Consider the following 14,626-nt stretch of genomic DNA (forward strand, 5'->3'; position numbering starts at 1 on the left):
GGACAACCAAAAATGAGTCAAATGAAATACTAGTGAAAGGAATGTAATGCCAATATAGTGAAAATTTTGGCTTTTTTTTTTTAAAGATACTAGCTAAAATTTTATGTTTACGACCCTTATAGACCTCTCTAATTACATTGTCGATGTAATCTGCGAATTATGGATAATAGGACATTGTACGTCCATCCAATATATGACAAATTTCACAAGGTTCATTTCTACTGACAAGGAAAGCAATATTTCATAATGTCCTCTTTTATGTTAACCACCTAGTCTGAATGATGAGGCCACTAGCATAACATGTCACTTGTTAGAAACTTTCTGTAGAATAATAACCACAAAATCATCTTTTGGCACAATTATCACTTCTCGATCAATACTTCGTGCTCGCAATAGTGTCAACTCTTGCTGATATCAAAAGAAAATTGATCATAAATTGTTAGCCTTGTCACACACATAAAATACATGTTGGCTGTTAAGCAACACCTCAATTAACAACTCACCGAAGCGTCTATAGAATGTAACATATGTTTTGCCTTAGCTGCAAGGGGACCTAAGAAGACTGCATGCTAAGCATTCAAAAGAGTCTAACCCAGTTAGCAATGTTTATCATGACCACATTTGTTCAAAAAATACAAGACAAAAAGAAAAATAAATATCTGGCAAAGCATCTGCCTTATGTAGCATACAACGAGATTTTAACAGAACCAAACACGGAAGCAAAATACCTTCATTGTCGTTGGAGCATCCATTGTGCTCTTAATAGGAATCCCCATGGATGACATAATCATAGTCCCGAGGACACCTACATCATCCCATAAGTCACAAGATTAGCACCTAAGGGGACTCAGCCTGGCTCCAACACTAAGCAAAAAGCTATCGATTGTTGGAAGTATTCTATAACCACAATGCAAAAATTATTGATTACACCTACATTTATGAATTCACATGAAGGCCATATGTCACAGACCATGTACGGCATACCTTTATGAGAACCCACCCTCTTGAATGTCTCCTCCACCTCATACTGCAAAAGAGAACAAATCAATGACAATAAACAAAGTACTCTAAAAAGAAACCATCCAGTCATCAGCCAACAGATAAGACCTACAGAGAGACCTAGCATCACAGAACTATTTTGCACCCCAACCTAAATTGCTCTTTCCGTTTCATCAAGCACGTGACAAGGTGTTTTTGCTCCTAATTTGAGGTTCCTGTTCGACGGGACTGCGCGAAATTTAGCTTGAAGCCGAGCACCCAAGTGATTCAAAGAAAAGCCCACCTTCACACCAGCAGTTCCATTATGCATATTATTAACTAAATACTAAAGACAGTCCCTCACCATCGTCATCAATGCTAAAATGCAAGCAGGTGCGTGCGCGCGCGCAATGGGCATAGAAGGGTGCATATCGAGTTTCTGACATTTTTAACTACAGTCCGTTTTCTAAAGAACTCAAGTGCCCAACACTAGACCATCCAAGACTATCTATCTTTGCAGAAAGTTTGTTCAAAATGCATGGATTAGTGGTTCCACTACTAATGCAACTATTGTTGAGTCTTCTGTGAAAGGAGACTGTGATGCTGATGCTGATGTTGATGCAGAATGGGCTTTTCGTGCAGAGTGTACATATAATCCTACTACCCATGATGCATGCATGCCAGTTGCTCCAGATTCACATGTGTGGGATTTTGACAGTAGTGCTACAAAGCACATTACCTCACATCGTGATTTGTTCACCTCTCTTGAGTCTGTCCCTCATGGGAATTCAGTTACTTGTGCCAACAATGACTCTTATCCGGTTCAGGGAGTTGGAAAGATTGTGCTTACTGCTACAAATGGCAGTTCTTTCACGCTTTGTTGATTCACTTTATGTACCTGGGATCACGAAGAACCTTTTATCTGTATCTGCACTTGCTAGACTTGGTCTTGTAGTCAAATTTGTGGATGACAGATGTACAATACATGATCTCAGTTTTGGTGATGAAATTGTTGCATCTGGCATTTTATGCCGCGGGCTCTATAAACTCACTTTGTATGACAAGTGTGGGCAGAATTTTGCAAATGCAGTTCTGGATTCAAAGGCTATTTCAGATGCAAGACTTTGGCATGCACGTTTTGGTCATCTAAATTTTGTCAACTTGCTGCGTTTGCAGAAATCTGATATGGTTGCTTCTATGCCGTCTCCGAAGCACCTGTGAAACATGTCTGGAAGGCTGTATTTTGGGTAAGATGCAACGTTCTAAGTTTCCAAAGGATGGTTCAGTTAGGGCCACATGCAGGTTGCAGCTTGTGCATAATGATGTTTGTGGGCCCATGCAAACTCCATCCTTGGGCAATTACCTTTACTTCGTGACTTTTATTGATGATTACTCCAGCCATGCATGGGTATATCCGCTTAAAGGGAAGTCCGAAGTATTTACGTGCTTCAAACAATTTTTGGCTATGGCTGAAAATGTCTTGAAATGTACTATGGGCACCTTCTGTTCTGATCGGGGGGGGGGGGAGTATATGTCTTATGAATTTAATGCATTTATGGCTAGTGTCGTGGGATAAAACACCAACGTACAGTGCCTTATACGCCTCCGCAAAAATGGTGTTGCTGAGAGGAAAAACAGGTCACTTTCGGAAATGGCACTAGAGACTCAACGACATTGTCTGTTGGACTGCCCCATGGCACAACAGGTTTGGCTTCGGATCCTGCCACTGATGCCTGCGCTCTCTTCAGCCAGACAGTACACTAGCCACTTGGGGTGTTGCTGCCTGGTCCACACTCATTGGGCCCAGCACTTCGTTTCGAGATGGCTTCAGTCAGCAGGATGATTGTGATACAGAGTACACTTCAGCCTGCACAGAGCTCATCCCTCGAGAGTGGAGTAGTGATAGAGAGTATTGTTGGGAGCTCATATGCGGCCTAACATTGTGGTGCCTTTAGAGAGTCTGAAACCGGCCTGTTCAATCCAAAAAGGGCGGTAGACTTTACTTCAAACCTTGATTTAGCTTTCACCCATTATTAGTCGTCTATTTTACCTGTACTTTCAAGACACAACAAAGGGGAGAGGGATGCAGGCTGCTAGATTGCACCTGTATGAGTAGACGGACACCAGATTGGCCCCTAACTTAGGCGCCCCTTTCGGTATTTCTTTATTGTTAAAAAGAGGGAATAAACGTTGAGGTTCCCTACAAGCTGCCCCGCACAAACTCGGCTGAATTTCCACTGTTCCAGCCCGATTTCGGCAACATAACTGTACTAGAACCCTTCACAGTCAGTATTCCCACGCATTAAATGACTTTCCCGACGCATACGGGCACTTTGCAAAACCTAGCGAGAATCTACAGCACGCTGAATTCTCTGTTTTCAGCCCTGAAAATGCGCCAGATCACCTGTACAACGGTCCCCTTGCGTCCCCGAACCTCCTGGGGGTATTAGGGTCCGTTTAGGGCCAAAACCCTAAACCTGCAAAAATACACAGCAGGCTGTAATTTACTGTTTCGGGCTCCGTTTCGCGTGCCGGTCGCATCCGTAGCAAGTCCTCGAGCTCCCGCACCTGTAGGGCTACTTGCCCTTTGAATCGGACGAGATTTCTGGCGTGAAACCTCTCCGAATTCACCTGTACCTGCGGGGGGATTAGCAGCTAGCTAATCCAGTACCTGTACAAGAGGCTCTTGCCTCGGCAATCGCGCATGAACCCACACAACTGTACATTGGTCAAATGAAGAGCCCACTAGAGGGGCATAACATACTGCCAAAGGGGAGAGAGAGGGCAGTGCGTAGCGTGCAAGGCATCACTCCTGGCACCGCACTGTGCATAAGAGGGAAAGCAAGCACTCCATAGCTCTTAACCTGTGACAAAAGCTGCAAATGAGCCTCTCCCAGCTTAAAATTCAGCGCCAACTCTCTCTTGCATTAGAAACTGCACCGGAATGTGCCACTTGGCACATTTACAAGCATTTTCCCGTTTCGGGGTTGCCGTCTAAAAATCTCCCAGCCGGTTGCCCAGTTGACTTCACGGCAGAGTAAGAAAATGTTCCCTTTGTCATTCCGGAGGTAATGACGCCAACACATTTTCAGGTCCCAAAATAGCAATTCCCTAAATTTTAGGAGATGCTGCCATTGTATCTTTCTAGGTCATCCGACCCTCTTTGTACATTGTGGCCACATCCAGAACTGAAATGTAGCCTCTGTAGCAAAGGATTCCACTTTGGCTAGTCAATGGCCCCACTTGGCTAACCATAGTCCTTGTCCAATCTTAGTGCTCTCTTGCCCTCAGGCTTGGACTCCCTCTGGACAATTCCACACTAGCTATGCAATGCAGGGCAGTTAGATTTCCCGAGGGGTGTTTCCAAAAAGTGAAAGTAAATAGATAATAAGAAAGAAATCAAGAAAAAGGATAGATAGTAGTCACACGCTGGTGACATACCCCCCTCTTGAAATCTCAAACGTCCTCGTTTGCATCTATGTCGTACATGCTTACTGTCAACACTGATGTATTCAACACGTGTCGACACATATACGACACATACATGCTCATTGTCAACCCTGGTGTATTCAACACCTCGTCGACTCATGTATTGCCTGCGTGTGAACCCTGTCCCAATGACATAGTGGTAGCTGCGCACTCTGCCATTGCTTTGAGTCACTAACTTTCCAATGACAAAATGGTAGCTGCACATTTTGCCGCTGTCTTATAGTACACGTTGGATCCCATAACACTTTTGAGCATACCCAAACCGACAGTTTAAGAATGCAGTTACACATGTACTCTTCAATAGAAGCAATCACTGTATCCTTGACAAACTGACAAGAAACACTCACTTCTATAGCACTAACCAAACTTTTGGACATTCCATAAGAGCAATTGCCAAACTGACAATCTGTACAGCTCTAACATTCATGTAACAGGTATTTCATTTGAGCTCACTTTAAATACCATGTACATCATTTGTTTCAGAAGCCATTGTCACACTGACAATCCATTTAGCTTTGAAACTGAAGGGGTCAAGGTAGGTTGCAAATCGAAGGCTTCCAGGTAAAGTGATAACACAGTTGGTGACTCTGCAAGTTCACCTTCTTCCATCCACTTAGCATCCATTGGTGGATAGTTTCTGAACTTTACTAAGTAACGCCTAGCAACCTTGCCTTTCACTTTCCTTTCTTTGTGTGCCAAAATCTGTTCAGGGACCAAGATCTCGTCAAGTTCCTCGACTTCCGGCTGATCTTCAGTTGGCATATCTTCTGGCACATCACCCACATAGGGTCTGAGAAGACTCACATGAAACGCATTGTGAATCTTCCAACTGTCAGGCAATTTCAGCCTATATGCAACATCACTGATTATGTCGCACACTTGAAAAGGGCCATAGTAATGCATGCTGAGCTTTGGAAACAGTCTTTCCTTGCCCTTCATCTTCTTTAACCTTGCCTTTTCAAAGCGTAAAAGCACCCAATCACCAAGTGAATATACCACTTCACGACGGTGACGATCAGCTGCTTTCTTTTGCTTTGCCTGAGTCTTTTCTAAGGCCACTTTGACCTTCTTGTACATTTCATCCATGTCCTGAACATATTTATCTGCTTCAAATATCTTGTCCTTTGTATGCAGTATGGGAGGAACTTTCTTGCCACCTTCAACTATCTCAAAGGGTGCCTTGCCAGTTGATGAATGCACTGTATTATTCTATGCATACTCCACCAATGGCAAATACTGCTCCCACTTTCCTTTATGCTCTGACACATAGCACTTCAGCAGATCTAGGACAGTAGAATTTGCCTCTTCGGACTGCCCATCTGTTTGAGGATGAAATGGCGAAGAGAATTTGAGCGTGGTGCCCATATTCTCAAACAAGCCTCTCCAGAACAAACTTGTCATGCGTGGATCACGGTCGCTAACAATCGACTGTGGCATGCCATGATACTTGAAAATATTGCTCATAAACAAACGTGCCATCTGATCTGGCTTTATCTTCTTCCTGACAGGAATAAAATGAGCCTGTTTGCTGAATCTGCAAATAATGGTCCAAATACCATCGTTTCCTGTCTGCGTTCTCGGAAGATCAAAGATAAAATCCATAGCAATACTTTCCCATGGTTTATCTGGAATAGGTAGTGGTTGCAATAACCCTGGTGCCTTTTGCCTGTCAAACTTGACCTTTTGGCATATTAGGCATTCTCGCACAAAGGCATCCACAACCCTTCTCAATGTAGGCCAATAGAAGAATGTCTCAACCGCTTTAACTGTAGCATCGATACCACGATGCCCTGCATACGGTGGGACATGACTCTCTTCCATAACTTTGCGTCGCAATGGCTTTGTGACACACAATCTGCCATGCATCATCATGAACCCGTCTTTAAGAAGATAGTGTTCATGACGTTGTCCATCCATTAGTTGCTGAAGACCCTTGCAAAATCTTCATCATTTGCATACTGTTCTCTCATATCATCAAGTTCATGATGATAAGGAATCGACACAGCTGAAATTTGTGGCTTCCTTGACAAGGCATCAGCCACAACGTTCTTCTTGCCTTCCACATGCACAATCTGAAAATGGAACATGGACAAGATATTTGCCCATCGCATATGCTTCTCAGATAACTTTGTTTGTGTCAAGAAGTATCGCAAGGTCTGATGATCCGTTTGGACAACGAAATCTGCACCTAGCAGGTAGTGTTTCCAACTTAAGAGGGCATGAATCACAGCCAGTAACTCTTTCTCATAGACCTGCATGGTCATCTCTGGCCCTTGCAAAATTCTGCTCTCATAGGCTACTACCCTGCCATCTTGCATTAGCACTGCACCAATGCTACTACCACAGGCGTCACACTGGACCACAAATGACTTCCTAAGATCTGGCAACACAATGACTGGATCCGAAGTCATCTTTTCCTTTAAGAGATTAAAAGCTGAAATCTCTTTCTGTGTCCATCTAAAGGTGATTGCCTTCTTTTGAAGAGCATGTAAAGGTGAAGCAATCTCAGCGAAATTTCGGATAAACCTTCTGTAATAGGAGCATAGTCCCAAAAAGCTTCGGACATCATGCACCGTCTTCAAATTTGGCCATGACTTGATCGCTTCAACTTTTGCAGGATCCATTCTGACACCATCCTTTGAGACAATGTGTCCCAGAAAGTGAATCTCTTCCAAAAAAAACTCACTTTTCTTTGCATTGATGAGCAACCTATGACTGCGTAGCTCGTTGAACACAATGGCCAAGTGATGCCTATGCTCCTCTTCATTCTTTGAGTAGACTATCATGTCATCAAAGAATGTACCAACAAACTGCTGGTGTGGACGGAAAATTCTGTCCATCATCCTATTGAACGTAGCAGGAGCATTTGTGAGACCAAAGGGCATCACTAAAAATTCGTAAAGGCCAAACGTTGTTCTAAAAGCAGTCTTGTGCACATCCTCTGATCTAATGCGGATCTGATGGTACCCACTCTTTAGATCTATCCTGCTAAACATAGCTGCTGCTTCTAATTTATCCATAATATCATCAATTCTAGGTATAGGGAACCTATTCTTGATGGTATTCTTGTTCACTGCACGGTAGTCGATGCACATATGCCATGAGCCATCCTTTTTCTGTACCAACAACACTGGAGAACAGAATGGAGATGAACTGGGCTGAATCAGCCCCTTTTGTAACAGCTCCTGTACTTGGCCCATTATCTCTTTCTGCGGAGCCGGACTAACCCTGTACGGAGGCTTATTTGGTGGGCTACTGCCTGGCACCAAATCTATCGCATGGTCCTCGGGTCTCTCTGGCGGTGATTGAGACGGTAATGAATCGGAAAAACAGTCACTATACTGTTGTAAAAACATTGACCTTTCTTTATCTAACACAGATAAATTTGATTCATCACAATCTGACACTTCACGTGCAAAAACCAAGTACGCAGAAAGATGCTTTTTCATTACCGAAGTAATAGCAGAAGCTGATACAGTAGGAATAGACTCCCCTTTAAGCTTTACATCCAGAATGTGAGTCTTTCCCCTGCTTTGTACAGTGATCTTTTTGTTGTAGGCATCCATGATTCCTTGTACACGAAACAACCAAGGAATACCTAACAACACATCACATCCGTCCAGTGGCATGATGTAAAATTCTTCAGCATCTACATAGGACTGGATATGTAGACGCAACTTTCCAATGATGGGTGTCACAGCCTCTGTATGGCCAGGACATGCCAAACCTGCCTCTGCTGTATACCCCATCTCTTCAGGTCTGATTCCCAACTTTGAAGCCAATTCTGGGGAAATAAAGTTGGCTTTGGCACCTGGATCAAAGAAGATAAGCACTGTTTGATCCCTGACCTTTCCCCATGCTCTGCAAAGCTCACTTGCATCTAAATTTGGCTTGTCGCCCACCATATCTGGCACTAGACCAGCCATGGGCTTCTTTCCTTTCCTGTCCTCCTTGTCTTCAGAATCAGCTGGCCTTTTCTTTGTAGGACAGTTGTAAGCAATGTGGCCAGGCTGCTCACATATAAAGCATTTGTTTTCTGTCCTCAGGACTTTCTTTTGCTCTTCTGACTTGCGAGGAAAACGTCTTTTCCATTTCTTTGCTGGTCCTTTTTCTGATTCAGCTGTAGCTTTGTTTTTCCCTGCGTTGGCTGACTCCTGAGTCCCTTTAGGAGCCTCATTGGGAACGTGCTTCTTGGCTGAATTTTTCTTGCCTGATCCTGCCTTGACGCCAGTGTTAAATTCACAATCTTCTCCCTTGAGCAAACCATTGCCAGTGTTTGCTACCTCGATGAGCTGCGTCAAAGTAGTGACTTTTGTCTTCGTACAGTACTTTCTCAATCCTTTAGGTAGGCCACAACAGTATTTTTCAATCTGTTCTGTCAATGGCACAAACCTATAGGAAGTTACTGAAGTAGAGCTTTCCAAAACTTCCGATTGTAATCATCCATATTTCTGCAAGTGGCAGCATTTAGTTGGTGCCATTCTGTCATGACATCTGCTTCAAAGTCATCAGATAACCATGCTGCTGCAAAAATCTGCTTGAAGTAAATCCATGTGGACGGAGCTTGCCCTTGAAGCAATAAAGTTGTCCACCATTGTCCCGCATTCCCTGTAAAGAAAGTGGCTGCCTTGCGGACCTTTGAAGCCTCTGTAAAATTTCCCCCTGCATAGGCCTTGTCAAACTGCTGGAGGAATGAAAGAGTCTTCTTCCTGTCATCAAACCCTGTAAAGGTCGTGAAAGACACACCTTTGCCACCTTCTTTGTATGGAGTTGGCCTCTCCAGCGACGTTAAATTGTCATATGGAAGTGACTGAAACATGGGAACACTATTAGGGTTCATCTGTGTTCCTTGGCCGCTATTAACTTGACCTAGAAACGCCATATTTGGCTGCTGATTTGTAATTCCAGCCATACCAAAATTTGCCTGTGGCATCCCAAATTGGCCCTGAGTGCTCTGAAACCCTGGTTGCATACCCATGACACTGTACATGGGGTTAGGCATCATCGTTTGAGCACCCCCAAACACTGTTCCTGGCATGTAAAACTGATTTCCAGGTGCATGACCAGCCATGCTCTGGAATACCGATCCACCTCCAAAATAGCCAGGGTGTACTGAAGGTGGTGGGAAGACCTGTTGCATAGCCTGTAGGTTGCTTCCCTGCCCATTAGAACCAGCTATAGACTGCTGAAAGGTGGCGGGCTGAACTGGTACAGCCTGAAAGACTAGCATCTCAGCCACCTGTTCTTGCACCTTAGGGATAGGTTGTGGAGACTGCATGTTCTCCGTCAAGTGTACAGGTGTTTCCATTGACTGTGCGGTATGAATCACCTGTGCTCGAGCCTTAACAGGGTTTTGAATATGATCCAGTGACCCAACTTGCTGAGATGGAACAGGAGGTTGCAGAAAGGCTAAAAACCTCGGATTCTGCATTACTTGTGTGAACATAGCCACAGCAGTAGCTAACTGGGTCCTGAATATATCATCATCTGTCTGTGGTGGTCTTGAGGACTCACCCACTTCATGTGTCTGTTGACCCTATGAAGAGGAAACCTCTTCAGTCACATCATCTGGTCTGTCAGCCATAATTGCAATTCCCTGTGTCTTCAAGCCCAAAACTGACCAAGGCTCACTTCTATGGGAAAAAGTGATTTAATCCCGTCGATGGAACCATGAAACCGGCCTGTTCAATCCAAAAAGGGCGGTAGACTTTACTTCAAACCTTGATTTAGCTTTCACCCATTATTAGTCGTCTATTTTACCTGTACTTTTAAGACACAACAACGGGGAGAGGGATACAGGCTGCTAGATTGCACCTGTATGAGTAGACGGACACCAGATTGGCCCCTAACTTAGGCGCCCCTTTCGGTATTTCTTTATTGTTAAAAAGAGGGAATAAACGTTGAGGTTCCCTACAAGCTGCCCCGCACAAACTCGGCTGAATTTCCACTGTTCCAGCCCGATTTTGGCAGCATAACTGTACTAGAACCCTTCACAGTCAGTATTCCCACGCATTAAATGACTTTCCCGACGCATACGGGCACTTTGCAAAACCTGGCGAGAATCTGCAGCACGCTGAATTCTCTGTTTTCAGCCCTGAAAATGCGCCAGATCACCTGTACAGCGGTCCCCTTGCGTCCCCGAACCTCCTGGGGGTATTAGGGTCCGTTTAGGGCCAAAACCCTAAACCTGCAAAAATACACAGCAGGCTGTAATTTACTGTTTCGGGCTCCGTTTCGCGTGCCGGTCGCATCCGTAGCAAGTCCTCGAGCTCCCGCACCTGTAGGGCTACTTGCCCTTTGAATCGGACGAGATTTCTGGCGTGAAACCTCTCCGAATTCACCTGTACCTGCGGGGGGATTAGCCGCTAGCTAATCCAGTACCTGTACAAGAGGCTCTTGCCTCGGCAATCGCACATGAACCCACACAACTGTACATTGGTCAAATGAAGAGCCCACTAGAGGGGCATAACATACTGCCAAAGGGGAGAGAGAGGGCAGTGCGTAGCGTGCAGGGCATCACTCCTGGCACCGCACTGTGCATAAGAGGGAAAGCAAGCACTCCATAGCTCTTAACCTGTGACAAAAGCTGCAAATGAGCCTCTCCCAGCTTAAAATTCAGCGCCAACTCTCTCTTGCATTAGAAACTGCACCGGAATGTGCCACTTGGCACGTTTACAAGCATTTTCCCGTTTCGGGGTTGCCGTCTAAAAATCTCCCAGCCGGTTGCCCAGTTGACTTCACGGCAGAGTAAGAAAATGTTCCCTTTGTCATTCCGGAGGTAATGACGCCAACACATTTTCAGGTCCCAAAATAGCAATTCCCTAAATTTTAGGAGATGCTGCCATTGTATCTTTCTAGGTCATCCGACCTACTTTGTACATTGTGGCCACATCCAGAACTGAAATGTAGCCTCTGTAGCAAAGGATTCCACTTTGGCTAGTCAATGGCCCCACTTGGCTAACCATAGTCCTTGTACAACCTTAGTGCTCTCTTGCCCTCAGGCTTGGACTCCCTCTGGACAATTCCACACTAGCTATGCAATGCAGGGCAGTTAGATTTCCCGAGGGGTGTTTCCAAAAAGTGAAAGTAAATAGATAATAAGAAAGAAATCGAGAAAAAGGATAGATAGTAGTCACACGCTGGTGACAGAGTCCGTTGCTTTTCGCATCTTTCGAGGCTCGACCTATCCCACCAGTGGAGACTATTCGCAACATTTGGCTGGAGCTGGTCCACACTCTCAAGGCGCCTTCAGGGAAGCTCTGACCGGTGGACAATACAAAGCTGACGTAGCATGGCCGAACCACAGCCCCCGCAAAATACGGCACAGAACCCGGAAATGGCGAAAAGGATGACACGTGGCAGCATGTACGGATCTCCGCGTTCTACGGCGTCAATTGCGGAAGCTTGCGCCAGCTTTTGGTCATTGCTTTTTCTACGCAATCCAGCCAGGGAGAGAGAAAGTTCTTGCTATTAAAATAGGAGAAAGGGGGAGAGAAAAGAGCCTTTGCTTTATTTTGATTTTCAGCTTTTGAAAGAAGCTTTTGGGGCTCTGCTTTTGGCATCCCTTGTACTCTTTAAATAAGTGGGTAGGCCACTCACAACTCAGAGCATCTGGACGCAGAGTCTGAGTGTGAGCGCGTACCCGCACTCTTGTACTTTGAACACAGATTAATACATAAAGAAATACCGAAAGGGACACCAGTCTTTGGGGCCAATATCTCTAGGCACGGAACTCCATCAGGCCAATGTCGAATAAAATTGTGAACTGTGAACTGTTTTGAAGTGGTTATTTGGTGCTGTCGCGGTAGATTCTTGACTTGGAGTGTCCAAGTCCGTTACAACTGACCACCAGTGTGGTTGTTTCCCCACCTATCTCCTAATTTAGCCATCTTGTATATATCTTGTTTTTTCATTGGGAGAGTCTCCCTCCATTCTGATGTAGCCCTCTGTTGCAGGGGCAGTTTGTAGCCCATTGGGTAGTTTTATAAACTAATGGAAGGATCTTTTTTCTGCAAAAAAAAAAAAAAAAGAACGCCAGCACTTCTTTCCCTTGTCTGGAGGTTCTTTTTCTTCCAATTTATGCATACAACCATCAGCCAGGGCAAGCCTCATCTTTGTATTAGCACATAGTAATACTACTTCCCGTGTTGTGTGCCCTTGAGCTTGGCTTGAATCGTGAGGCATTTTCAAGAGACTCTAAAATCCAGCAACACAAACCTAAGGAGAAAGATAATGGCTTGAATATTGAGGCACTTTGAAAATCCTTGTTAAGTAGAAAAATTTGAGAAACTTCGTTACGTATATGGATCTTGGCATTGCACTTGCATCGCCCACCAAGTTGTTCCCCTTTCCTACCTCATGACGATGTTCTCCATCACATATCTGTTTTTATTGGCGTCGGTCTTGTGCAAAGTCATGCTTAGAGCTTTCTCTCCAAGTGATATATTCTCATGTAGAGCACAGTACATATCTTTCCTGTTGGTCATTGCGCCCTTGCTCATATGGCAGCCCATTTTCCACACATAGGCAAACCAATCATGTCCTCGACAATCTATGCATTTGGATGCTAAGTGACTTTCTTTTCTACTAAAGATTATAACATACGCAGGAAAAGCCCGAGTTCACATTTAACGGAAAGTGCAGGCTATATACTCATAACAGTTATCCACAAGACAAAAGGGAAAGCATGTGTTGGCTATATGCATTGAAATGAGCAAGAAAATGCTTCAAGGCTTTTACATAATTAAGCAAGCAAGAAAGGAAGAGAATGTATATGCACCTTGCGTTTAAAGAGCTTGGCTGATGCGAGGAGTCGATCAGCTTCTCGCTGAGCTTCATCAGGATCCTCCATTAGCTACATACAATCCACAGCCAGTTGCAATATATTAATTGCCTAACCTTGTTAACGCTTTCATTATATGATCACCATCAATTAAACCTTGAACGACTCCTCTACAACCGAAAACCATAACTGCTTCCCTGAGAGAGAGAGAGAGAGAGAGAGAGAGAGAGAGAGAGATTGGAGAGGGGGTGGGGGGGGGGGGGGGGGGAGGGGGAAAGGGAAAGAAGGGGGGGGGGGGGGGGGGGGGGGGGGGCAAATGAACGTTGAACCTCGTGTTGGCAAAATCTTTTCTCAAACCGCAAGCCCGTGGCGATGGCGATCTGCTTCGACTGCTCGTTATCATTTCAATTATGGGAAAATTATCAAAATACCCCTCTAATTTGTGAAAATTCCCAAAACACCCCTCAAATTTCATTGTATCTATTTTCGTTGAATTGTTCAAGATTTTTTAATCTTTATTCCGATTTAACAATTGAGATCCGTTTATGAGTGCTTCCCATAATTTATTACAAATTACCGAACAAAAACAAAGGCAATTATGTCTAAAAGTAATGAAGCAATTCATCTTCAAAACCTATATAACCAACCCAAATTCTACTTTTAGCATCTTGTATAGATAGACAATCAGTCTTCTTATGAAAAGCTACAACCTTTTTTCTTTTTTAGAAACATTTAATCTCACAACCAAGGGGTATTTTGGAAATTTTAGAAAATTGAAGGGCATTTTGGGAATTTTTGAAATTTGAGGAGTATTTGAGAATTTCCACAAATTAGAGGGGTATTTTGGTAATTTTCCCTTCAATTATTGTATACTAGTGGTTCTGACCAGCCTACCAGCTGGTGCATCCGTTATGGGTTCAAGAGAGATAGGAAGACAGAGAGACATCTCGAGACAAATGCTTGCTTGTGACTTGTGATACGACATGCAAGTATGACTCCATGCCTAGAGCTTATTTGCTCTAGTTGTCTATGACGTCTTGTGCTCTAACAACCCCAAAGGACATGACTGCATGTGTACTCATTTCAATTCTTGCATAATCTCGCATGCCTTCAAGATGCAACCACATGCATTCACATTTGGAGGGACGCCTTTACTTTGCATCCAATGACAAAATTGTAGAGCTTATTTACTCTGCTGATGTTAAAATAGTCCCCAAAGAAAAAGCTCTTCAGGCACTCGTTCTGTCGTCAAATGTACATTGACATACATGTCGATCAACGTATTGTTGAGCATGGAGATATCTTTTAAGAACCCCTAACTAACAATCTCATGATGGCCCATGTCAATGTCTTGCATGATGCCATATCTCTACATCA

The 14,626-nt window shown here is 44.1% G+C and overlaps 1 protein-coding gene across 1 annotated transcript; it reads right to left on the minus strand.

Moving 5' to 3' along the window:
• Positions 1-13,681, minus strand: LOC147445445 (uncharacterized). Its single transcript, XM_086526028.1, has 6 exons — positions 13,579-13,681; positions 13,247-13,321; positions 985-1,027; positions 729-805; positions 504-569; positions 1-408 (listed from the first exon to the last, which is right to left on the minus strand). Exons 2-6 carry the CDS (start codon positions 13,316-13,318, stop codon positions 304-306), a joined length of 363 nt encoding a protein of 120 aa, XP_086382154.1. The 5' UTR covers positions 13,319-13,321; positions 13,579-13,681; the 3' UTR covers positions 1-303.
• Between the last annotated feature and the right edge of the window lie 945 nt (positions 13,682-14,626).

Source organism: Adiantum capillus-veneris, chromosome 12, assembly GCF_014529385.1.
Source record: "Adiantum capillus-veneris isolate H3 chromosome 12, ASM1452938v2, whole genome shotgun sequence".
Classification (NCBI taxonomy): domain Eukaryota; kingdom Viridiplantae; phylum Streptophyta; class Polypodiopsida; order Polypodiales; family Pteridaceae; genus Adiantum; species Adiantum capillus-veneris.

Excerpts from the sequence above, each read along its gene's own strand:
- LOC147445445 (XM_086526028.1), bottom strand. The coding sequence starts at position 13,318 with ATGGAGGATCCTGATGAAGCTCAGCGAGAAGCTGATCGACTCCTCGCA. Across the intron at positions 1,028-13,246 it reads CCAAGCTCTTTAAACGCAAG|TATGAGGTGGAGGAGACATT; the intron begins GTGCATATACAT and ends TCTCTTTTGCAG. Across the intron at positions 806-984 it reads GAGGGTGGGTTCTCATAAAG|GTGTCCTCGGGACTATGATT; the intron begins GTATGCCGTACA and ends GGGATGATGTAG.